At 49.2% G+C, this 23867-nt stretch overlaps 1 protein-coding gene across 4 annotated transcripts; it reads left to right on the top strand.

The window, feature by feature from the left end:
- Positions 1 to 5403: 5403 nt before the first annotated feature.
- GMIP (GEM interacting protein) lies at positions 5404 to 23790 on the top strand. Of its 4 annotated transcripts, XM_080409648.1 has the most exons (22): positions 5404 to 5545; positions 5636 to 5726; positions 11756 to 11849; positions 11937 to 12012; positions 12924 to 12987; positions 13800 to 13925; positions 14227 to 14291; positions 14695 to 14805; positions 15036 to 15116; positions 15433 to 15621; positions 15741 to 15878; positions 16322 to 16512; positions 16983 to 17104; positions 17353 to 17439; positions 17585 to 17683; positions 17769 to 17908; positions 18189 to 18377; positions 18459 to 18596; positions 18704 to 18900; positions 19376 to 19670; positions 21283 to 21403; positions 21914 to 23790. In XM_080409648.1, the coding sequence occupies exons 2-22, from the start codon at positions 5705 to 5707 to the stop codon at positions 22408 to 22410; spliced, it is 3042 nt and encodes a 1013-aa protein (XP_080265774.1). In that variant the 5' UTR covers positions 5404 to 5545; positions 5636 to 5704; the 3' UTR covers positions 22411 to 23790. The 4 variants fall into 4 exon arrangements, with proteins under 4 accessions (XP_080265774.1, XP_080265775.1, XP_080265773.1 ...); XM_080409649.1 differs by lacking the exon at positions 5636 to 5726 and having other exon boundaries at positions 5461 to 5545; XM_080409647.1 differs by having other exon boundaries at positions 5485 to 5726.
- Positions 23791 to 23867: the final 77 nt, after the last annotated feature.

The raw sequence follows: 23867 nt of genomic DNA, 5'->3' as shown, positions 1-23867 counted from the left end.
TGAGTAATTTCACAACCCCCATGAGGAATGTGGAAGATCCACACACCCCGAGGTTGCAGACACATCCCACGCAGGCTGCGCATAGCGTCGCCCGACCCAACGCCTGGATTTACTGGTTTCACCGGCAAACACCGCGACGCTGCGGTACTTGGGCATTTCTCACGAGAGGCGATGGCTTTTTCCTCGTCTGTGTCTTGGCTGAGGAAGGACAATGAAGGAGAGGGAAGACGTTCCCTACACCTAAGCCGACGGTTTTACTTGCAGATGATGTTATGGTGACCAAGAGGGCGAAACGCGACGCCGGCACATATGGACACCGGGGGGTTGTTGTTGTTGTTGTCCAAGCCTTGCTATGAAAAAAATTTCCTAAAGTCAGGTTTCCGTTTGCTGGAAAAGATGCGAAGAAACTCGACAATTAAAACTTGCGGCGGTCATTTCTCAGAAAACAGTGGTTGCAACTCTCCTGCGTCAGAAAATGAATAAATGGTGAGAGCAGCAGGATTCATCCCATACCCTCCATAGGTTGGGTGGTTTTTTTTTTAGTGTTTTGTCTGGCATCTCCAGTTGCTGGAAAAGGTGCGAAGAAACTCGATAATTAAAACTTGCATCGGTCATTTCTCAGAAAACATTTTTCCTGCGTCAGAAAATGAATAAACACTGAGAGCAGCAGGATTCATCCCATACCCTCCATAGGGGTTTTTGGTTTTGGGGGTTTTTTTTAGTTTTTTGTCTGGCATCTCCAGTTGCTTTCGCAGAATGCTGCTTCTCCTCCTCCCAAAGAGCGACAGCTGTGCTCACGGCCCGCGGGGCTTTGGAGGTGTTCACCCAAAAACCTGAGAAAGAACCTCAGCCCCCCTGGACTCGGGAAGGTGCCACGGCAGGTGCTCCAGCTCACCATGAACGGGCCGGCAACCAGGGCCAGCACTGCCCCTGGCCACCGTGTCGGCCGCGTGGACCTCGTGGCCAATGAGGTGCTCCACGTCACCAAACACCTGAGGAACATCGGCAGGAAATTGCAGAACTTCCGCGAGCTCTTCCGAAAAGGTAAATTTTTTTATTTTTTTTTTAATTTGCTTACAAGCCGATTTTACATTCAGCAGAAGTGATCCTGTGTCATTCTCGCTGCTTTATTTATTTAAAACACTGAATTTAGATGGCTCTCAGACAATTTAGGGTGGCTTCTCTCAGCACAGCTATTTAATTATGCAAGCATCTTTTCCTGTAATGAATTGCATCAACGGGTAACACTTCAGAGCACTTAACCACCTGAGTGCATGGGTTTCCTCCAAAAAAAGCGATGCAAAATCACATCAAGTACTACTGACAGCGACACCCAAGTGAGTTAAACCGGCTCAAGGAAAGGGGGCCTGCGAGGACACCCCCCACCCCCCAAAAAAACTGGGATTTGTCACTGGGAAGGACTCCAAACGCCACCAGCCCAAGAGGGGCTGGGGCTGGTGATGCTCTGGATGCGGGGGGAGGGTGCTGAGCCTGTGTCACAGCCTGGATGCGTGCTCCAGCAGAAGCACCATGCTTTCCCGGCTGGCGTGCTGGCGCTTTCCCCCTCTGCCCTCCTCTCCCCTCCCCCAGCCTCTGTACTTGCAGGACATCCACCAGGCTGGAGCCCAATTAATAAAATTAAACTGAGGATGAAAAAAAAAGAGTTACCACAAGCACAGTGCTGCTCCAAAAACCTCGCACAGCGCGGCAGCCTTAACAAAACCCCTTCAGCTGCTTGCTGGAAGAAGGAATCTCCTGGAGGAACGCCACTCTCTCCACCGAGGCATCCGGAGATCCCAGTGATCCCAGTCTCCCCACCCAGAGCTCTAGGTGATGGTGATGACCTTACCCCGGGCACGCCGGGTGACTTGGGTTGGCCACGCTTCTCCAGCAAGCTCCCGGTGGCAGTGCCGCTCTTGGCTCCGTGAGATGCCCCCACGTGATGCTGGCTGCACGTGGGAATTACCCCTGCCCGGGCTGGTGCTTTCGGCGAGCATCTTCCCCAGTGCTCAGCTTGGGACCGTGTTTTTCTCTTGATCTTTGGATGGTTGGTTGGTCTTTGGATGGAAAGACACAAAGGCAGGGTGTGCTCCCGCAGCAGGAGGCAGGGACGGTTGTCTCCAGGGCTCACAGCGTAGAACCCGGACAAAAAGCAGTGTGGAGCCTTGGGGAGGGGTGGCCCAGGTGACAAAGGACGGGCAATTGCCACATCCATCCTCACTGCATCCTGCGGTGCTCAGCGGCCGTTACATTCTGTTTTGTGCAGAACTGGAGTATCAAGGAAGAACTGGGTGCGCGGCAGTGAGCTCATCCTGGGAGAGAGGAGGACAAGAGCTGATGCATGCAAAAAAAAAATCACAATTTCTCCCCTTCCTCATTTTAGGAGAAGTTACTTCAGCTTCTGTGGAAGCCAAGCTGGCAGACTTACTGCAAGCCATCTCCTCCTTCCTGAACACGTGTCCTGCTTTGACCGGGGATGCCATCCAGCCTGCCGTAGCAGCCCTTATCGCCAATATCGACGGTAAATCCTAACCCTAGAGAACCTGATGAGTGCTGTAGTTCTTGCCCTGGGCTCAGTGGTGATGGGAAGCTTTTAGGTGGGCTCAGCACAGACACAGCTGGCCGTGTGCATGGAAAGCAACATCAGCACCAAAGCTGAGCAGAAGTCGGTGACCGTCAAGGCTTGTTTGTATCCAGGTCCCATCTTTAGGGAAGACAAGGCTTTGAAAACGTGTGAAAGTGAGATAAAGGCTTAGAGGCGAAGCTTTGCTATCCAGGCTGGCGATCCTGCTGGCAAAGCGTATTCTGATAATAAAGACGCATTGCGTTTGGATGGTGAGCCCAAGGAACGGGAACACGAGGCTCTGGGGGGGCTGTTCTTGGCTCGGTTGTGTCTGTTGGAGTGAGCAGGTGCCTGGTGGGACTTCTCTCCCCGTTGAAATCCTGTATAACCCTGTGCAAAATGTTTCACGTATTTGCTTGTCGGCGCGCGGCGGAGGGCGATAACACCTCGGTTGGGCGGTTTGGAGATGAATCCTTGCTGCTCTTCCCATCCCCGCTTTGCATGTCGGTTTCTGGGAGCTCAGATCTACTTAAATCTAGTGGAAGCCCCTTAACCTAGTCCCAGGCTCCTCAGGAGGAAGGCGCAGTGGTTCCAGACCTTTGTCCTGGAGGCCTGATGAGCTCCAAGAGGAAACACTGAGGGTCCCACCTCAACACGCTGTGGGTGGTCCCAACTGGAGCGGAGCTGGGACCACCTCTCGGCAGGGAGCTGGAAGGGAGGAAAGTGCTCTGACCACATCACCGCTGTCGCTCTGGTTCCTTTCCTCCCCTGCCTTCCAAAGCCTGGCCGGTGTGAAAATATTATTTGCTGTGTAAAATAGCAGCAGTGATGGAACGGGCAGTGTAAGGAGACTTCGTAGGAGTCCACTCCTGTGTATTGTCCCAAGGCTCTACAGTAACTTGCCATTGTGCTTGGCCCAAAATAGTAATTAAAAAAAAATAAATTCACCCCTTGGAATGGGCTGTGCTGGAGGAGCTCAGTGTCAGGAGAGCAGCCGAAGCAGCTTTCTGCGCCACGATCCGTGCCCATCCCACTGCCCGGGCCAGCGCAGGGACCGCTGCTGTAGCTTCCCCAGGCTGAGAGGAGTTTGCTATCACGGCATGTCACCTCAGAAGCAGAAGATGGGCCATTTCTCAAAAATTCCTGTACTTTCCCCTTTTGTGAGCTTCTGACCTGCAAAAGAAAGTTTTGGGGTTTACCATCTCCACTTTAGCCTCCAAAAATAACCCCACCAGAAAAGGACAGACTCATTCGACAAGAATGCCCTGAAATGGTCTGAAGAGGGTGGGAACTGGGATCCTGAGTGAGATTCCTGGTAAATAAGGAGCCTCACCTTAACTTTTATTAGCTTTTTTTAATAGAAGTGGAGGGGTGTTGCCGTACAATGTTGCAATCCTTTGGGCTATAAATCCCTTTGCTCTAGAAAAACACTTTTTATAGCACTTACCAGTACCTGAAATTTGCAAACAGGCTACAATAATTATAATGAACGTACCTGTAATTATACTGCTTGAAGAGACAAAACTGAGAGATGGGCGAGGGAAGGTTTGACCGGAGAAACTCATCACGCCGATGCTGTGGTTGCGCATCCCAGTTCTCTTGCTCCCCTCGTTCTCCTGCTCCTTTCCAAAAGGCAGCCGTTACCTCTGGAGCCCAAGCAGAAAGGGTCACACATGAGCCACCACCTTCATGTGAGCCTGAAACGTTTGGCACTGAAGCAGCAATTCAGAGATTCTAGGATTATTTTTTTGTGAATGAAACAAGTGTTAATGATAGAAGGGTCAGCTGAGAGTTAACTCTGGACCTGGGGGCTGCTGCAGCCAGGGGGGCAGCAGAGCCTGTAGGGTTCCTTGCCGTGACCTCTGGGGTGCAACCACAGGGAGAAGTTTCACAGAAGAAATTTAGCAGTGTTACATGGGTCTCCAGCAGACAAGGAAAGGGAAGCTGATTTGGGGAGTCCAGGGCCACAGGCGTATTTTTAGGTTGCATAAAAAAAAGTCTTTTTTTTTTTAAAATTACTCATTATTTAGTGAAGAAAAATCAATAGCTTCACAGCCGAGCACAAGTTTGTTCGTTGACCATCACACCTTTGCTGTCGGTGTCTCTAATAGTTGTAGAAGTTCACTTTGTGCTTACTTCCATCTCTAATCTTTGAATAAATGTTTTCTATGTCCCGTAGCGCAGTTTCATCATTAAATCACCATCAGTGCTCCTAAACTGAAGGCAAAATTCACCAGTTTTAAAGACTGCAACACCAGCTACACGCTTGCGGCCAGTGAATCGATTGCTCGTGAGCTGGAGCGCATCTCCAGCGTGAGGGGCAGTCAGATTTAAAGCCTTACATCCCCCTCTGGAAAATGCTCCTGGGCTGTAAACCATCTCGAGGCAAGCGACAGCTTTTTTCCTAGCTCATCGAAAATCAGGGCTTGTTTTCGACAAGAAACCAACCCCCCGATGTTTAGGGTTTTGTTTTGCCGAGCAGAGGTCACGGAGGGCTGTGATGTCTCCGAGAAGGCTCTGTTACACCCATGTGTGGGTGGAAAGAGCAGAGGAACAGCGTCTCAGGCAAGGGGCACTGCTGCCTGGGACACTCGTCCTTTCCTCTTTTTTTTTTTTTTTTTTTTTTAAGTTTTACTTCTTTTAACCTCACGGCCCCTTTCCCCTGGTTGCTGGCACTTTCTCAGCGGTTTGCTTGGTGCATTGGGAATCACGGGCAGTTCTTGGGAAGCAGCATGCGCTCTGCAGGTAGAAAAAAAAAAAAACATCATCCCAGGGCTGCTGCGATAAGTGCAAGCAGCGGAGGCAGGAGGAGGCAGAAATGGCCCCTTCTTTGCTATTTACCAAGACACATCTGAGTTATGCAAATCGCATGATCAAACAAACGTACGCCGCACGATTTCCTCACACGGAAGCGTGTCTGCAGGAAGCCACTTGGCTACAACCACCACGCTCACAGACGGGCACTTCTGCCACTTCTTTTGGGTAGGTCGTCTCCACAGGCGGCTGTCATGGACCTTGGGAGAACTCCTTCCTGTTGGATCTGACCCAGAATTTGTCTTTGACTTAATTCAGCCGTGATTCAAAGCTGGGTTTGATCCAATCGAAATTTGGGATTCTGAACAAAACACGGAAGATTCAGCCATGGGAGACCCAGAACCGAGTGGTAGGTGACGGCATTTGAAACAACCTTTTATCCTGTTCATAGTGTGAGCTTTTGGGGCATGATGCAGCAGGTGGTACGGGTCAGCCTGTGAGCCACCTGGGGAAGAGGGGTGCTAGAAAACAGCTGTACATTCCTCTGCCTGGGATTTGTGTGAAGATCCCGACCGTTCGGGTCTCTCTGAGTCTTTCTCTTGATGCATTTGTAGTGGACGTTGGCTTGTGTAAGAGGAAGGGTCACAAAGCCCCCTGTTCAGGAGGCAGAAGGCACAGTGTTCTTGAGTGAGAGGCTGGAAGCACACGGTGCTGGTACTTGCACATCACCAGGTCCAGTCTCCCTACCAAAAATTTGCCTGAAGTCCTTGTTCTCAAAGGTGAACAACCTTAATTATGAACATCAGCAGTTTGAATCTGAGTATCACTTACCAATCGAGTGTCTAAGAGGGGTCTCTATCCCCCAAAAGCACAACCCCCTCCTTCCAGAGCCCTGTGGTCAACAGGGGGCCAGTCCCAGGTGCTTTGGAGAACGGTGAAAAAAACCAACAAAACAACAAACACCCCACCCCCCTGGGCTGGCTCTGTAATCAAGGAAACGCAGCAGGTGACATGAGTCCTTTCCCTGCTGCCACATTCAAGTGCATCGTTATCCCTGTTGCTGGAAACCTCTTCGTTTCGCCTTGCCTTCCAGCAGCTGGGTCTGGTCACGTCTGTGTTGTGAGAATAGAAAAGATGTTCGTTAACGCACAGTTTGTATAGCTCAGGGGCGTATGTGGGGGTAATTAAAAGATGTCGCGGCATCTTCCGTCAATCAGCTGAGCTGGTTTAGACACTGCACTGCAAGGCCATCCGCAGCCCCAGCAGCGTCCGCACGACCCCTGGTCTCACCGCTGACACGCTCATCGCCCCCATTGCGTGCAGAGGCACCAGCAGAGCCTGTTGCTGCTCGATGTTCCTCTTTTGCACGTCCCTGGAGCTCGGGGGGGCCTCTTCCCACGGCATGGCGTGAGGCTCGTCTTAGGCAACGGCTCCTTGGGGTCCATCTCTGCTTTTCAGGGCAGGGGATTCCAGCCTGGTGGTGCCACATCTGCGCCTGGGTTGTGGGTGCTCAGCTACATGCTGCTGTGGAAGCACAACCATTTCGGAGGCCACTCGACTCTTGGACTTGGCCAAGTCTTGGGCTTATCAAGCTCTAATCAGGAGAGATGCAGTGGAGGTCTGACCATGTCATAAACCCACTCATGAGCAGGAATCTGCTTCCAAGGTCCCTCTAGAAACAACCCCGTCTCTCGATGAGATATATTTTTAGGTCGGTCAGCGAAACGGTTTTTAACATGTGACCAAGAATTCCATCCCGAACATGACAGGACTGCAAAAGCCAAATGCCCTTGAGAAATCTGAGTGTGCCATATCCACAGAGCCTTTCACCAACACAATCTCAGCTGTCAGGGGGGTTTACCTGACAGCTCTTTTGCAAAACCAAGATGACTGTAGAAATTATTTTGTCCAGTCTTATTTTTTAGCCAATAAGCGTCCTAGATTCATCATTCTGTTGCTAACTGGGAGGTCTTTTTCCTGCTTCCTGGTGCTGGAAGCATCTGCTGTGCCTTGCCGTCTGTTGAAATTCTTCTTGCCATCAATAACATTGCCTTGTTTTACCTTATTCTTAGTTTTGAAGAACGACCAGACAGAATATTAATGCAATGGCTCTTTTCTTACTCACAAAGCAAGTTTGTTTAGTAACTAAGAACTACAGAGGGCCACCATCTACCATGACAAATCTCTTTTACTAATATCTTCCTCCAAAGCCGGCAGTTGCCTCGTTTAGTTTGCAAATCAAACGCACCTGCGTTCAGTTTCTGCCATGGGACATGCAGGGTTGCAGCCTGCACACCTTTTTTCAATAAATTGATGTACAACGTGGAAAAATTTTCCTTCCCCCTCCACCCCAGATTTCATGAATCTCCTTGTTAATACATACAGCTCTTTAAAACATCTGAGCCAGCGATTATTTCCTGTCAGTTGTGGGTGATCACACTGTCTGGTAGCGGTTCCTACCTCCTCAAAAATGAGCTGGTTTGAAAATGCAGTTTTTGCCATGGCCTTTGCTCCACTGAAGGGGGAAGAGAAGATGAGAAATCAGTGACAGATGGGAAGTGGTCCGGGTTTTGCAAAACTGTTGTCCAGGAACTTGGATTATTTTGTTCCCAAAGTTTTATTTCCCCCAATAGATGAAGAGGCTGTTCCAGGCGGCTAGAGTGTCGCCCTTTGCTGCCAGCCGCCATTGGAGTCTCACTGAGGGGTGTCTTGGTTAAAGAGGGAGGATTTCAGGCAGGAGCAGCAGCCGACAATTTGAGAGTTTCATACTTAATTGTGCCTAATTTGGTTAAAAGTGTGCTGCGGCTTAGCAAGCACGGGATTTAACACCGCTGCTGCCAAGCAGCGTGAGTCCTTCGACTCAGAAAAGAGGAGATTTGCCCTGGCGGAAAAATTCCGATGTCGTGTTGCAAAGTGCAAGGCTGAGCGCGGCGAAGGGGAAGGCGCTTCTGGGAACAGGCTTGTGATACCGAGGTTTGGCCCTGGCGCCACGCCGAATTTGGGTTTTTAGCCACTTACCCCATTTCACGGTAGCTGCGGCTGAAAGGGAAGTGATGCTTCTGCTGAACGGCACAACAAGAGCTTCTCCTGCTAAAAATACCTGCCCGCCCACCGCTGTGGGGGATTGTTCTCCCCATAACAAAAGGCAGAGAAAGGAGGCGAGCTTTCCAGAAAGCTGGTGATGCAGCTTGAGGGGATGGTTTTGCCCTTCTGAGGATGAGGCACAGCTCCACGTGGCAGCCGGCCTGCTCCACCGCCAGTGCTGGCCGTGCCAAGATGCTCTCCCTTAGGATGCAGGTCTGGTGCCAATGCTGGAAGGGGTTTCTGCTGAAAACCCAGCTGTCATCGGGTTGACCAGTAAGAGAACTGGTTTTCAATGGAAGGGTCCATTCGTAAAAGAGGCTGCAGAGTCATAGCGAAGGGACCGAGGACCAAGTCAGCGTCTCTCCGCGTCTGTGCTCCTGTATCCCAGTGGATGCTCTGTCCTCACTGGTCAAGGCAAAGCACTTTCATCAGGATTTGAAAGATGAATTAGTTTATGGGTATTTATGGGAGCCTCTGCAAGGCTCTACATTTTCCTCCCAGTACAGGGAAACTTATAGAGATGTTTGCATTATTTAGCCCATAGGCAACCAAGGAGGGCACAGTTCATCAGGAAGGGACATCCCGAAGGTGTCCAACAGACGGCTGGCTGATGACAGCTGTGACAATGAAAAGCAATACATTCAAGGCAATTAATTTCCTTGATGAGATGCATATGAGGCACAGGAATCACTTGGCCCAGACCTTGAAAGGTTTTGAATAGATGGGACCAATTGCTGCTGCTCCTGAATCACAGAGGGGTTGTGTAGAGGGAAAGCATGCTTTTAAATTTGTGAGAATGCAGCCAACAGCAGCTACAGCAAGGCTAGGAAAACTTTTTTACGTGCAATTTTTTCACCTTCCAACTTTTATAGCTCTGGGGAGACCCTATAGCAGCCTGACCGTGTCTAAAGGCGTGCACAGAAAAGCTGGAGAGGGGCTTTGTACGAAGCGTGTAGTGACAGGACAAGGGGGAACAGCTTGAAATGGGAAGAGGGAAGATTTAGGCTGGATATGAGGAAGAAATTCCTCGCCGTGAGGGTGGCGAGGCTCTGGCACAGGCTGCCTAGAGCAGCTGCGGATGCCCCATCCCTGGGAAGGATTCCCATTCCCTGGGAATGTTCAAGGCCAGGCTGGACGGGGCTTGGAGCAACCTGGTCTGGCAGAAGGTGTCCCTGCCCGTGGCAGAGGGTTGGAACGAGATAGTTAACGTCCCTTCCAACCCAAACCGTTCTGTCATGATTCTCTAATTGCATTGAGATGAAGCAAAAGGCTTGTGAGTCCCTGAGGCTCTTGCTTCTCTCGCAGCACCTCATGACGGCTGCTTTCGAAAGCAGAACGTTTCACTTTGCCCGTCACCAGTGCTGCTCGAGTTGAGTCACTTCTTCCTGTTGTACAATCCCCTGCGAGCGGTAAACAAGAGAAATTAAAGCTGTCGCCCGCTCGTCTCAAGTAACCAAGAGCAGTTAGGATTCAAATCAAATTACTACACCCTGGATGATGAACCACCTTACAAAAAAACCAGAATGAGATGTTTGGTAGACTGCCCGTGGCCCGTCTCCAGGTCACTGCTGAGTGTGAAACATTGATTTATCATGACCAAGCAGTAGAGGTGCTGGGCTCAGCATCCCGTTCTCTCTGAGTGTCGTTGGGGCTTCTGAGTCCCTTCCCCAGGTCCCCCACGCGCGGCCGGCTGTTCTGAGCAGTTCCTGGCAGTTCCTTCAGCCCTCAGTGGTTTGTGGTGGAAAACCCAAGCATGTCATCACATATTTGCAGTGTCTCATTCCACTTCAGAGTAAAATGGTCAGAAAACTTTCAAAGATCAAGGCCAGCATAAATCTTGATTATTTGCTCAGCAAAGACGAGTAAGCCAGGAGCATTCCCAGCTCAGTTCTTGGTGCGAAAGGGGACGCGGCATCTGGCCCATGCTGCTCCGGGCTGACAGCGTGGGAAAGTGGGCTTTCAGTGGCCCACCAGCCTTCTTCATGGTTATTTCTATTTTTAAGCCGATGGTCAGGTCAGATCGGTTACGTCCACGGCTGGGACACTGTAACTGCACCATTCTCAGAGCGCGCTCTCCTTTGACACCAAACAAGGAGCTCTGAGGAACAAAATCGTGATACTTCCCCATCTTTCTTTTAATTGTACTTCTCTCTTCAGGTCCTTTCTTTGCACTGACATCTTTAGAGAGTGGCAAACCCAAACCACTGGGCCCAGAAGCAGCTGTAACCACACGAGACACAAATGGACTTTTCTACCAAACATCATTTGAGCAACATTTACAAGTCCTTGCTCACTGTCAAACTCAGCTATCAGTGAAGCAACTCTAGATTTAGGTCAACCACATCCTGTTTCCTGGAATGTCAAAGGGACAAAGAGCAACATTTTCTTTTGGTTTTACCAACTGTGCCCAGTTTCGTATTTTAAAATGCTTTTCCTTTTTGTTTTTTTTTGGTTTGGGTTTTGTTTTGGTTTTTTTTTTGGCCAGCAACTTTCAGCCCGAGTCAATTGGAGTTTCAGCCCTCAGTGACAAATACCTGACAGGGTGGAAAGCAAGATGAATGGCATCAATAGAACCCCGAGTAAAACACATCTGCTCGCCTCCACGCTGCTACACACACAACTGTGCGCTGCACACACGTAGCCCGTACGGAACCACACAGCAGCAAGGGGCAAGCCCCGTTTATATTTTGCATGCACAATAATTTGTACCAGCTGGGGACTGAGCGCGATATAGGATTTGATAGTGTAGATTATCGCCGTAAATAAGCACATATAATATCAAGAAACGGTCCCTGCATGTAAAACGTTGCACCACGCACGCACGTGATGCAGGAGGAGCAGGCAGCTTCTGCTGCACAGCCCAGCCCAGGCATTGCAGCGATGCCCGCAGTGCCCAGTGCACGCGGTTGTGCTGATGGGGCTGTACAGCATGTGTGCACGGCATCGGTCGAGGTGCAGGGCAAGCAGCATCACCCCGTGAACCCCTCCGGTCTGCCAGCACCCAGCTAAGGACAGGGGCACCACTTCAGCTCAGAATTCAGCTCAGCTACAATAAAAGTTTCTAATTGCAAACCCTGAAAATCAGGTTCAGGTGTCCCCCCTGGACATTCTCATTTTCCAGGAGTTCTGCCCCAGGATGGAAGAATTTACCGTTCTCCCACATTTTCCTTTGAATCCCATCTCGCCCTTGGCCTCACCCACCTTGCTGGGCCACCACGGTGTGTTGCTTCCCTGCAAACTTCCAAGGACAACGGGGATCAGCCGTGCTCCCCAGCACCTCTGGGATCCATCCTGCTGACCTCAGGGAGCGCTGGGTCAGGCATTTCGGTGACACGGTTTCTTCTTCAACTCCAGGTCTCAACAACCAAGAGAAGGCACCTGAAAATAGGAAGCGGTACAGTGAGATATTCCGGAGCCTGGATGCCATAGAAATCTCAATTGGAAACACGTATGTAGAGAAATGGGGCTGAACTAGTTTTCTGGGTCTTTGGAACCCCAATTTATCCCATTGCATTTTTTTTTTATTGTTATACAGGACGGTTGACATGTTCACCAACGATGCTGATGGCACCGATGATGGAGATGTGACCACAGAAAGAGAGGTCATTCCGGTAGGCAAAGAAAGAGATTTGTTTTATTAAAGAAATTATCAATATCCATTGCCCAAGTGCATGACTAAGTTGTTAAATTCAAGGTCTTTAAGATTGTTTTTCGGGTGATCATCTGAAAAAAGCAGTTACAGCTCTTGAATAGACAGAAAAGAACTTCACAACAGTCGGTCATCACCGTGACGGAGGTGGTGATGGAAGAGATAATATTTATCGGAAACATTCAGGCATTTACTGTTTGGATTTCTATTTTTCTGAAAAACAAGATGTGTAAATCACTGGTTTAAGTTCCTCACGCTAAGAAAAAGATCAGACAAGACAGCAAACCCGAAATACATTTGAGAGTCATGCGTTGAAAACCTCGAAAAATTTGGCCTTAAGCAACAGAAGACCTTCAAAATAGAACTTAATGTTTTTTCACTTGCTTTGGGCAGTATGGGACTTTTGGGGATAATCAGCTTCATTTCACACTTTTCTGTATAAGCTAAGGGGCTAGGAACTTCATTTTTCTCTGGCAGCAACTGTTGTCATGTAATCCTATTATCCCGTGAGCTAAACTGAAAAATAAGCATCAAATATTTCATGATTTAGAGTAAAGTAAGAGCTGCCAGCATTCTGTCCTGCAGCCCTTTTCCAGCCTTGAGCCCTTTCCCAGCCTTGAGCCCTCTGCCTTAACGATGCGTTTCCTCCGTGTTTCCCGTTCACACTGCGCTACCTTCCCTGTCAAATCTCCGGCTGTTTTAACCGTGGCTGGGCTGCTTCACTAAGCAAAATCCATGCTGCAGCCGGTCTGTTTTTAAAAAATTCTCTAAATTTCTGAATACTCATAATACTCATTTTTCTTTCACCGTTTTCCTCTTCTTCTTCTTTTTTTTTTTTTTTTTTTTTTTTTGCATTCTCCTCTCCCCTGACAGTTGAGTGAAAGTTTCTGCAAGAGCAAAACCAGTTCAGAGAGGCAAGTGCAAGCAGACATAACAGGTAACATTGCTAATTAAAAATGAGAACGCTTAGTTAATCACCTGGCAACGGTGCTGGCAGCCTCCTAACGCCACTGATGGATAATGCCTGATGCCCAGCGAGGATGTGGATGCCTGTTTGAGCTCAATAATCCTGCTGCTTCCTCCAGCACGCAGATCTTCCCCTGTTCAGCAATTAACATCTCATTAAGGAGCTTCTCACGAGGTCTGGATTTCTAAATACTGAGACATCAATTCCCAAAGGTCTGCTGGTTTGGAGCACAGTAACAATCTACCCAGTGAAGCTTGGGAGATCCTGAAGCACTTTGACATTCTCCCCAGCTCTGTACTTGTGCTGGCACCAGAAAATGCAACGCACAATTGGTTTTTCTTCATATAAAGTCCCTATGAAGAAAAAAAAAAAAAAGTTCTAAACTGCTTTTCTCACCTATTTCAGCTTGAAGTGTATTTAGATTTGCTCACTGCAGCATGATAAATCTACACCAGGTTCCACCAAACAACAAAAATACTTCCTGCAACTCCCCAGTAACCCATTAGGTCCTTTAATTTTAGATTTATTTTTTTTTAAATAAAATATTTAATTAAAAGTGGAGGGCAGAGGAATATACGTGTCTAAATTACCTGGAACTTGCACGGTTCCACGGGCAGGGCTGCTGTGAATCAGACCATAATGACGTTCAGTGGAAGACCTTTTTTTTGGGGGTGTTTTCAGAGTATTTCACAGCACCCACTCTGGAAACTCCAATTTTGCCATTCTTGGGGCACCTGCCCATCAGCCAGAGCCGTTCTGAACCTGGATTTATTTTGTTGCAGTTCAGGAGGCAGATGAAATGCTGATAAAATGCGAAGGTGGCATCGACGCAGCCCTCGAATATGCCAAAATGTGGTGTAAATATGTCAAAGAGCTTCTCAGCTGGATTGAGAAACGCCTGAGTTACGGTGAGTCTGTGCACAGAACCAGCTGGAAGTCCGTACAATTTTCTGTATTTATTTTTTTTTTAAATCACAGCCAAAGACACACAGTTGCAAGTAAAAATACAGCAGTGACAAACTGGCCAAACAGCAACCCTTGTAGTTGCTTTTGCCTGAAGATAAAGGCATGGAGTTGGAATTTCTTCTTCCCTGAATGATCCAATTGACTGGAATCCCCTCTGGCTTTGACAAACCCACCGCTGCGACCGGGATTCTGGTGTCTGTTGTCCCAGTTTACCCGACCCAAATCCGCTCTGCCCTTTTACAGAGACAGAGTTTGCCAAAGGGATGGTGAAGATAGCAGAATCGGGACGAAACGCCATCCTCCAACAGGTAGGGATCCTTGTGACATTCCTGCCTCGCTGCATGGGGATCCCGGAGGAGGAGGAGGAGGAGGATGGGAGTCCTATGTGGAGCAACCACGAGGCTGTCCACACACGTGAACTGCTTATAGGGTCCAGCTTAAGCCCTACAGCAAATATTCCTCCAAACCCATTCCTACGCCTCTCGGTATCGGGACAATTCCTTTTGTCTTCAAAATTCAGGAAATGATTGGAAAATTGGAGGGATAAACCTGCTGTGTTGTCTGAAATACCCCCCCCTCATTCAACCAGCGTAGGTGCTCCCCACCTTTTGGTGATAGATCTTGGGCATAGCTCCCAACAGCTCTTTAATTTAGGGAGGTTGCAGTGATTATCCATCATTTTAGATCTTTTTTTTTTTTTGGTTTCTGCAGCACAACATGCCTCTTCGCACGCTGTATGCTATGGTGCTGGAACACGACATAAAGATTGGAAATTCAGCTACTGAGACTGCAGGATTGCTCCAACAGAAGGAATTCTACCAGGTACGGTGTTTCTCCAGGGATCAGACAAAATTTGCTGAAAGATTAGGTGGGAGCATTGCGAGGACCTAAGGAAGTGATTTATCCTGGTCTGAGTGGAGGGAGGGGATAAGAGGAGAAAACGCATACGGAATCCAAGGGAAAAAGAGGCATCTTGCAAGGATTGCTTTCCAATGTCAGATACTTTTTCCTGCCCCATGAGGAACTGTTGCCATGCTGTTATTCCTCTACAGCCTCTGTCAGCCAAGAAAAATGAAATTGAGAAATGGAGGAAAGAATTCAAGGATCAGTGGACAAAGGAGCAAAAGAGAATGGTAAGAGACTGATGGACGGGCTCTGCACTTTATGCCAGTCATGGCTCAAATTGCTGAAAATAAACATTTAGGACCAAGCAGTAATTAATAAAGTAACATGCATCCTGCTATAGAACACAATTTTGAAGGGTGCAAAGGGGGAGTGCAGGCAGCATTCCTGCTTCCAAACTTCGGGGGGAGGGGGGCAAAGAACGCTGATGTCCATTGGAATGATAATATCCATTGGAACCGAGCTCTTTCCTTACGGAAAAGCTGTGACTTGTCCTTCCCACCGCCTTGCCAAGCTTCCTCAGCCTGTCCCCCTTTCCTACTGCAGAATGAATCCCTGTCGACCCTGCGCAAGTCCCGCCTGCAATACATACAGCGCTGCGAGGAGCTGGAGAAAGCCAAGCAGCTGAGTGCCAAGGCAGAGGACGAATACCAAAGCACCGCCATCACCCACCCTGGCAGCGCCAACAAGCAGCTGGAGAAGCGGCGCCGTTTGTGTGAGGAGGCACAAGCCAAGGTGATGAGCTGAGCTCAGGCTGCTGGTCTTTCCAGCCGCCCCACGTGCGGCGTTATGGCATCTCCCCAGCCGTCCTGGTGACTTTCTCCTCCTCCGCTCTGTTTCTGGGTTGCTCGCAGGTTCAGGAGACAGAAGCTTTCTACAAGACGTGCATCAGCGACGCCAATTTTCGGCGACAAGAACTGGAGAAAGTGCGAGCCCGGATCGTCTCCCACATCCGGAAGCTCATTTACCAAGGGGATGAGGTGCTGACGTGGGTACGTCTAGTCTTATAATTTCTCTGCTAATGCTTGTTTCAGGAAAATTGCTGTCTGGGATAAGATCTCTCACCTCTTCAGCATTTCTCTGTTGAACCACCCTATAACTCACCGTTCTCAAACAGCTAAAATTAGGGGGGGGCTCCGGACACTGCTTTGCAGCCAACTTGCTATCAAAAACCCTCAAATTTTCAATTACCGCTGCTTTAAGGACACAGATCTCCATAGAAAAAGTCGGGGGGGGGGGGGGGGGGGGGGGCGGAAATCCTAGAACAAGAAACAGTGACAAATAATTTTTACCTGACCTGTTAAGCATTAGCGCAGGTAATTGAGTTTGGGTAATGAAAAACCAAAGACTGGTGAACGACTGAGGGATCCAAGGGGGGACAAAGCACCTGGGCTTTGACTAGCAGTGAGGTTTTTTGTTTTCTTTCCCCTGTAAGGTCACTTTAAGGATGTTCAAGCAGCGGCAGACTCAGTCAGAACAGATTCCAGTGGGATACCAGTACCTGTCAGAGGTCTGCAAGCCGTACAAAGCGGGTGAGAAATACCTGGAATTCATCCAGGCTCTGCAGAAGAAAGACATTCACGTGGAAGTGTTTGAATTTGAGCCGCTCGCTTCTGGAGGGCAGAGGTAAAAAAAAAAAAACAAAACCAACAAAAACCATGGAAAATTCACATCCTAGCTGAAAGGTCAGGAATCTGTAGTGTATAGAAGAAAAAAAAGGGTTTTAAACCCATTTATAAAGTCACTAGCCACACGGCAGCGCTGCGATTGCTACTTACAGAAAAACCCGCAGCATCAAACGTTAGGATCTTTTTGAGCAGATCTCTATAAAGATGCAGATCACTCCTCTCACGTGGGCACTAAATCCACAATTTCTAAATCGCTCCTGCAGCTTGAAAAGATGAAATTATATTGAACAAATTTGTTTTCCTCGTTTTGTACAAGTGTTTTGCCAGCGTCTCCTTGAAAACTCGGTGCACCCCTCTAAGCCCTGGGAAGGTGCTTTGCCTCGGGTGCTCACGAGGCAGCTCAGTGATGCAATATCTGTCGTCTGATGCTCTTCACTGCTGGAAAATTGTTTGCAATCCCCTTCCCAGGTCCCCTCCCAGCAGCAAAAAGAAGGTGGCATTGCATTACACAGGACCCTCTTCCACAGCAAAGGATGCCAGCATGCCAGAAGATACCTCCAGAAAGCAGTTCTCCACAAACAGTGAACAGAGTAGGTTGAATTTAATAAAAACAACCCGATTTTCTCTCAGGTCACTGTAGTTTAATATAGATTAGTAGCCAAAGAGGTGGGAGAAGTTCTCAGGTTCTTAGGGCAGCGCTTAAGGCTTTGCTCAGACTGGGAGAAACTATCAAAGAGTATTTACAGGTTTTCTTGAGAGCTTGGCTTGGGCTTCAAACCCATGTCGAAGCATCCCAAGAGCACTTGGGGGGATCTGTCAGCGTGTCCAACTTCTGCAGGCGCGAACAGATCCCTCTGCAGTGACACAGAAAGCCTTGGTGGAAGCTGTGAATCCCGGTCCCTGGATTCTCCCAGTTCTAGCCCAGGTGAGAGCCCCAGTTGCCTAACGTTGCCCGAAACCCTAAACTGGGAATACAGCCTACGCTGACCATCTCTGCACATCGTGAGGACAAGAACGGCTGTTTACATTTTAAATGTAATTATAAATTTTAAATTTTCTCTCTTCTTAAGGAAACTCCAACAGGAAATTGTCGAAAGCTCCATCCACTGGCACCATGTCCTCCTCCGATGATTTTGAAGAGAGAGATTCCTTGCAGACTTTTGAAAATGGTAAGCCATGCACGTAGTTGACTCTCGAGGTGGAAACCGTGCTGACGTATTGCTTCCTTTTCACGCTTTAATGCTGTTTCCACAGAAAACGGCACATCCCAGCAGCAGTTTAAGAACATCCTCCTCTCCAGCGCGGCGCAGACTCACCGGCTTCGGAAGCTGCGGGGACCGTCCAAGTGCAGGGAGTGCGACACCTTCATGGTCAGCGGCTTTGAGTGCGAGGAGGTGAGGGCTAGATGTCATTGCAGATACCTCGCGTGGGAGCCTGGGGCGACCCTCGTCCCACCGAAGGTCTGCAGGAATGGGTTCTCCGCTTTCTCTTCCCCGGAATGACCCCAAGCGGATTTTGCTGTCCTTGAGTAAGCCACCAGCTGCCACTTGCCTGCAACAACCCTCTTGGGGGTTTTGGTGGTTGAGGGAACAGGAGATGTTCTTCAAGTTCAGGCACTACTGCAGGGGGTGGACCACAACCAGACTGTGAGCTGGGTCGGTTCTGCTCTTTCAGTGCTGCCTGGCCTGCCACAAGAAGTGTCTTGAGAACCTGCTCATCACCTGTGGCCACAAGAAGCTGCCCAACCGTGCACCTCTTTTTGGCATTGACTTCACGCAGGTGCCTCGAGATTTCCCAGAAGAAGTTCCCTTCATAGTGGTGAAATGCACCTCAGAAATCGAAGCCCGGGCCCTCGGGGTGCAGGTGAACAGTCGGTTATTCTTTCTTCCTTCTTCTCTTCTCTGCACCCAAAATTCCTGACCTCTCCCCCTCTGAACCACACAGGGGATCTACCGGATAAGTGGATCTAAAGCACGGGTGGAGAAGCTGTGCCAGGCGTTCGAGAACGGCCGAAGCCTGGTCGAGCTCTCTGAGCACTCCCCTCATGACATCACGGGGGTCCTGAAGCATTTCCTGAAGGAAGTGGGTACCAAACCTCTGCAGAGAGGGCAGCTCTTGGCTGACGGCATCCCTTGGTGCTGGACCAGCAGGATGAAGTAACATGCTCTTTTTCTTCCCTCTCGCTGCAGCTTTCAGTGCCGGTGCTGCTGTCTCAGCTCTACAATGACCTCATTGCGCTTGCCAAAGATTTGCAAAAACCTGGGGAGGAGAAGCTGGACAGGGCAGGCTTGGCTTCCGACCCCATCCAGAGCATGAAGGAGTTGCTGAGCAAATTGCCTGGAAGCAACTACAACACTCTGCGGCACCTTATCGCACACCTGTACAGGTGAGGAGCACAGTGGCTCTCACGCTGTTAGCATCAGGTCCAACCTCGGGAGATCCTTGTGGAGCCCAGCGGGTGTTGAGGAAGGCTGAAAAATTCATTCACAGAAAAAAACATCTTGCAGCAATTAGGAGAAAGTCTTAATGACCAAGAAGGGCCAGAAGGTCCTTCCTGATAATGCTTTACAAAGCACAGAGCGAGAGGTCAAGGAATAACACGAATGCAGCCCATCTCAACCCAGCTCTGAAGCCAGGTCCCAAGAAACACCCATCCTTATCGGGGCTGCACCATCCAGACCACCCAGGCAGCTTCCAAGATTTTCCTCCAGTTTCCCTGTACAGACCAGAGCTCTGTTCCCCATGGAAGAAGACAGGGTTCCTCTCCCTCCTATGGGGGGTTTGGTGCACTCCATCTGTCTGCTCAGTGCATTTGGGCTGTGAGCTGGGAAGCCCCTAACGGTCCCGTTTCCCTTCCCCAGGGTGGCAGAGAAATACGAAGACAACAAGATGTCCCCAAACAACCTGGGCATAGTATTTGGGCCAACTCTGATCCGGCCGGGCTCAGGGAGCGACGTCTCCATGTCATGCCTGGTTGACTCTGGGTATCAAGCCCAGATTGTGGAATTTCTCATTCAGAACTACGAAAGGGTGTTTGGGATGGATGATCTGCCTTCATCCTTATCCCTTGGATGTGAAAATTCTTCGCAAGAAGCATCGACAGAGAAGGATGAAGGACCTCAGAGCCCAAGCACAGACCACACCATAACTCTAGAGGTAGAGCTCCCAGACACCGAGCTGGGCTTACTGACCCTGCTGTAGAGGCAGGAAGGTGGACTGGTGATTAAAGAACTTTTTTTCACAGCTAACAAAACTGTTTCCTATCAGAGGGTTATTGCAAGAGGAAGGAGCAGAGAGCCTGTTGCACATAGAGTAGGAGAAACAGAAAAAATAAGCCACAGATCACTCAGCAGCTTCTCAGACCACTCTGGATGGAGGTTTTGCTCCACATTTGAGACCCCAGTCATTCTGGAAATGACACTTACGGGGTTCTCCATAGTAAATTGCTTGGGACGTTTCTCTCTGTGAACAGCTCGGCGACTTCAGAAGCAGCTACGTGCACCTAAGGCCCTACAGGGCTTTGCTGCATCCCTGAGTGGTGCTGTGGACCCTGACCCCCGTTTGCCCACCCCACTGCTAAGCCTTCTGCGTTCCTCCCAAGCTTCACTGCTCTTCCCTCACCGTATTTCACAACAGCACTTGAAAAACACGAAGGGGTGTAGCATCCCTGAGCTGGGACGCGGTGTGTTGTTTGGTTTTTTTTCCCTTTTTGCAGTTGTTTGATAAGCAAGAAAGAGGAAACGGCTTTCCTGAAGTTAAGCCAAAGGGAGTGGGATCTGGGTTTGGGGATTCTCTGCCTCCTGCTTTTGAGTCATGGACACTTCCAGGCAAGACCGTGTGTCTGCAGTGATGCTGGCTATGTCTGACACGCAGTAATGCTGCTTTCTCTGCAGGTCCAGCTGACTGAGGAGGCAGAAATTAGAATAACGATGCTTAGAGTTGAAATAAAAATCACCAGGGTAGACACAATTCACTCCTTGTGTGCAGAAATCCTACAGGGTTAATAAACCTTCACTGAAAGCACTTTGGGATATGCACAACTATTGCCTTTGACTGTTTTCAAAGCCGTTTTTACCTACTTGTGCAGAATGACTGAATTCTACAGGAGGTGTTACAAACCTTTAAAGGGGGGAGCTGCTTCTGAGGGCACTCTCATTTTGCCAGGAATAAATCCAGCTCCTGGAGCACCCCCAGGTGACCTGATCCTTGTGCAAACTCAGCGGTTCCACGCTAGCTACAGCTCCCAAGCACTCCCATTGCATTTGAGCGTAATTCCTGTGCTCCAGTTAGCGGCTTGGTTTCTGGCATTTCCCCTTTCTTGGTTCCAAACAGGCTTTCCCCGTTTGGGGAAATATTTGTGAGAATATTTCTCCAAACGGGCTTTCCCCGTTTGGGGAAATATTTGTGAGAATATTTCAGCATCCTGCAGGACATGGGAATCCGTGTCGGCACACTGCTGCTGTGCAGAAAGCAGCAGCCACTTTCTGGGGTGAGTTTTGTGGCAGTTGTGGTCTGCCAGTGTGGATGCTGGAGTTGGCAGGTCTCAACCCGTAACTTGCTCTCGTGGCCCTGCCCTGTGACCTTCTGGAAACTCCTTCCCTATTCGCCCAAGCATTATGGATGATCTAAGGTAGATCAAGGCACTTTCAGCTCAAGCAGTTGCCTCCATTCGCTTGGCTCTGCCAGCAGTTAGGGTAAAATGGGACAGTGTCTTCATATCTTCATATAAGAGCCTTGTGTGTTCATACTCGTGGCTTTTCCCCCACAGAATTTCTCCTCCAAGCACGGTTTAAGTGTGAACTGTGTCTCTGATAACTCGCCTTGCAGGGAAGCCGCCAACGAGCTGACTCTGGAGGGAGCCCACAGTCTGTGCAGCGTGGATGCTCCAGGTAAATCGAGTTGCCATCGTGGTGCCGTTATAGGTTTTGTGCTATGGCTGCTGCTTTTCACACCTCCTGCCTGCCTGCCTCCACGTTGTTACACAGCAGAGGAAGCGTAGCCGGGCCCCCTTTGGCGTGCTGCTCCGTCTTTGTGTCGAACGGCCGCCGTGTAGCTCACGTGAAGTCCCAAACAAATTCTTGCTGTTCTCCCAAAGGGCTTTTCCCTGCTGCTGCCTCAGCTCTCCAGTCCACAGCCATCTCCGCCAGCTCTCCTGGCTCTAATGCCTTGAGGAGAGCTTTAAGAATATAACCCTGATTCATCTCTTCTCCCCCTTTCAAATGAATACCTCGCTATTAGCGCCGGTTAATGAAGCTGTTAGAGGGAGGTGGTTTACTCTGTTGATGCAGGAGGGATTTGGGTGTCCTTTCCAACAGGAAAGACATCATCATCCCAAATGGTTTGTCCCAGTCACTTTGGCTCGCTGTTCTAAGATTACCATCTCAATTTTTTTTGTCCAGAGATGAATACAAGCGCTAGCTCTGAGCTGGAGGACCTGGAGGACTCTGTGCAGGAAAAGCCAGACAGCGATTCGGATACGGTCCTAGGGACCCAGCCCAGGTGCCATTTCAGCCGACAGCCCATAAAATATATCCGAACGCAGGCAAAAACGAAACCAGTCATTCCCAAGTCTGCCAGTTTGCCCTTGAGGACTACCACGTTAGCCAATATGGCAACAGAGTCTGGTGCAGAAGGCAATCTGACTGACAGCAGCTCCACGGCAAAGGATGTCCTGGAGGACAGCACCAGCAGCAGGACCATCTTGACTGACATGAGCACACTCAAGCACCACTCGGGAACGAGACAGAACCTCAGACATTTTGAGATCACGCAGGAAACGGCCAGGATTGTCTCAAAGTTTAAAGTCAATGACACTTCTGCATCTCCTGAGCCTTCTCTGGAGAGCACGGGAGCTACTGAGAAAGCAGAGGACCTCAACCCAGGGACATACCTATAGGAAAAAAAAAAAAAAAACCAACAACCCTAAGGGGGACAGATAATAGCAATGGAAAGGGAGAGAGGACTGAAATCCCTCGCCTGCGGGACCAAGGAACAGCAATGGGGTGACAATAACATCAGATTTGTATTTACCACGCGGGCTAGAGAAGAGGCACCTGCTGTAAACTAGCTGGGCTTCGAGCTAACCCAGGATTTATTTGCTTTTTATTAATTAAAGCCATATGAGTGATAAGAAGCAAGCTAAATGGCGCTCTCTGGAATCCACCCTGCTTTGCACGAAGGATGAATGCGCAAAGTAGAGGAAAGACAGATTGCCTGGCTAGAAAGATGTAGCCAGGAGGGAGGCAACTGAAATGTAAGACATTTGGGCACAAAACATTCCCAAATGGTCATTTTCCAGCAGCTGCAACAAGCACTGATTTTTGGTCATTTTTATTCCACAGCATTTTTAAGTGTAACTCACTTTTGAGTGTGATAGAACAGGGTACACAGGCAAAGCTCACGTACTCTGCATCCTTTTGCTTCCATTGTCGGAGCTTCAACTTGCTAGTCCGCCCAAAGCCATCCCGTACAGGGAATGGACCAGACACTGCCGTACTCCGAGCCAGACCCCGTTTCTCTAGAACATTCTCTTTCCCCCAGTGCACACCGAGCTTCTGTAATACCTCCACGGGAAGCTGCTGCTGTTGTGAAGAAGGCAAAGCCCTGAAGCCCAGCAGATAAGATTTCTTGTGTCTTGCTCTGACTTGCCAAGTCTCCATCTCCCTTACAACTGGGTTACCCCAGTGCTCCCTTCTGCCTCCTCGGAGGGGATTTTCTGTCCAGTAAATTTTAACATGAGGACGGGGAGAACTCTGTCCTGTAGTGCCATCTCGTGATACATACATGCATGCAGAAGACAGGCTTCTGATCCTGCTCACTCCCAGGAGCAGCTTTGCATTAGAGCATCGGCAGTGCTGCAGATTGCTGTGGTGTTCGCTTGTGTGCACCGCGTGAAACGCAGACGACACCGGGAAAGCTTCTGCGCTAGGGCAGGTTTCTGCGATGACCATCTGCTGCAAAGACACCAGGAGATGTGCAAAGACACGAGAGCAAAACGCTAAAGGAAAACATGACACTTCCCCCAAACAGCTCGAGAGGTTAAGCAATCTACAAATTTCTTTCGTCTCATCAACAGACTATGTTTTGGTCCTGTTTCTTATCAAGGTTGTAAAAGAAAGGCTAAGGATCTATTCTGAGTATTTGTACAGTCCAGACTAAGAGAGTTTCCATCTCTGGAGTGATGTATATTTGTTAATACAGTGCTTTAAATTCTTGAATACTAAATTATCTTTTACGGTAGAACTTTGGTAATAAATTACTGGGTGTTTTATTATAAGCTCACCTTGTGTTTGTTAAGCGTGACCAGGGAAGCCTTAAGTAAACACTTCCTGGACTATTATTAACAGTGCCGAG

The sequence above is a fragment of the Falco punctatus genome, assembly GCF_963210335.1.
Source record: "Falco punctatus genome assembly, chromosome: 13".
Taxonomy (NCBI): Eukaryota; Metazoa; Chordata; class Aves; order Falconiformes; family Falconidae; genus Falco; species Falco punctatus.
The sequence above is the reverse complement of the archived record's forward strand: the minus strand, read 5'-3'. Positions and strand labels throughout refer to the sequence as shown.

Bases quoted from the DNA above. Each gene is read 5' to 3' on its own strand.
- GMIP (XM_080409648.1), top strand. From the start codon at position 5,705: ATGGGAGACCCAGAACCGAGTG. The intron at 5,727-11,755 runs GTAGGTGACGGC...CTTCAACTCCAG, and splicing joins GGGAGACCCAGAACCGAGTG to GTCTCAACAACCAAGAGAAG. The intron at 15,879-16,321 runs GTACGTCTAGTC...TTCCCCTGTAAG, and splicing joins GGGATGAGGTGCTGACGTGG to GTCACTTTAAGGATGTTCAA.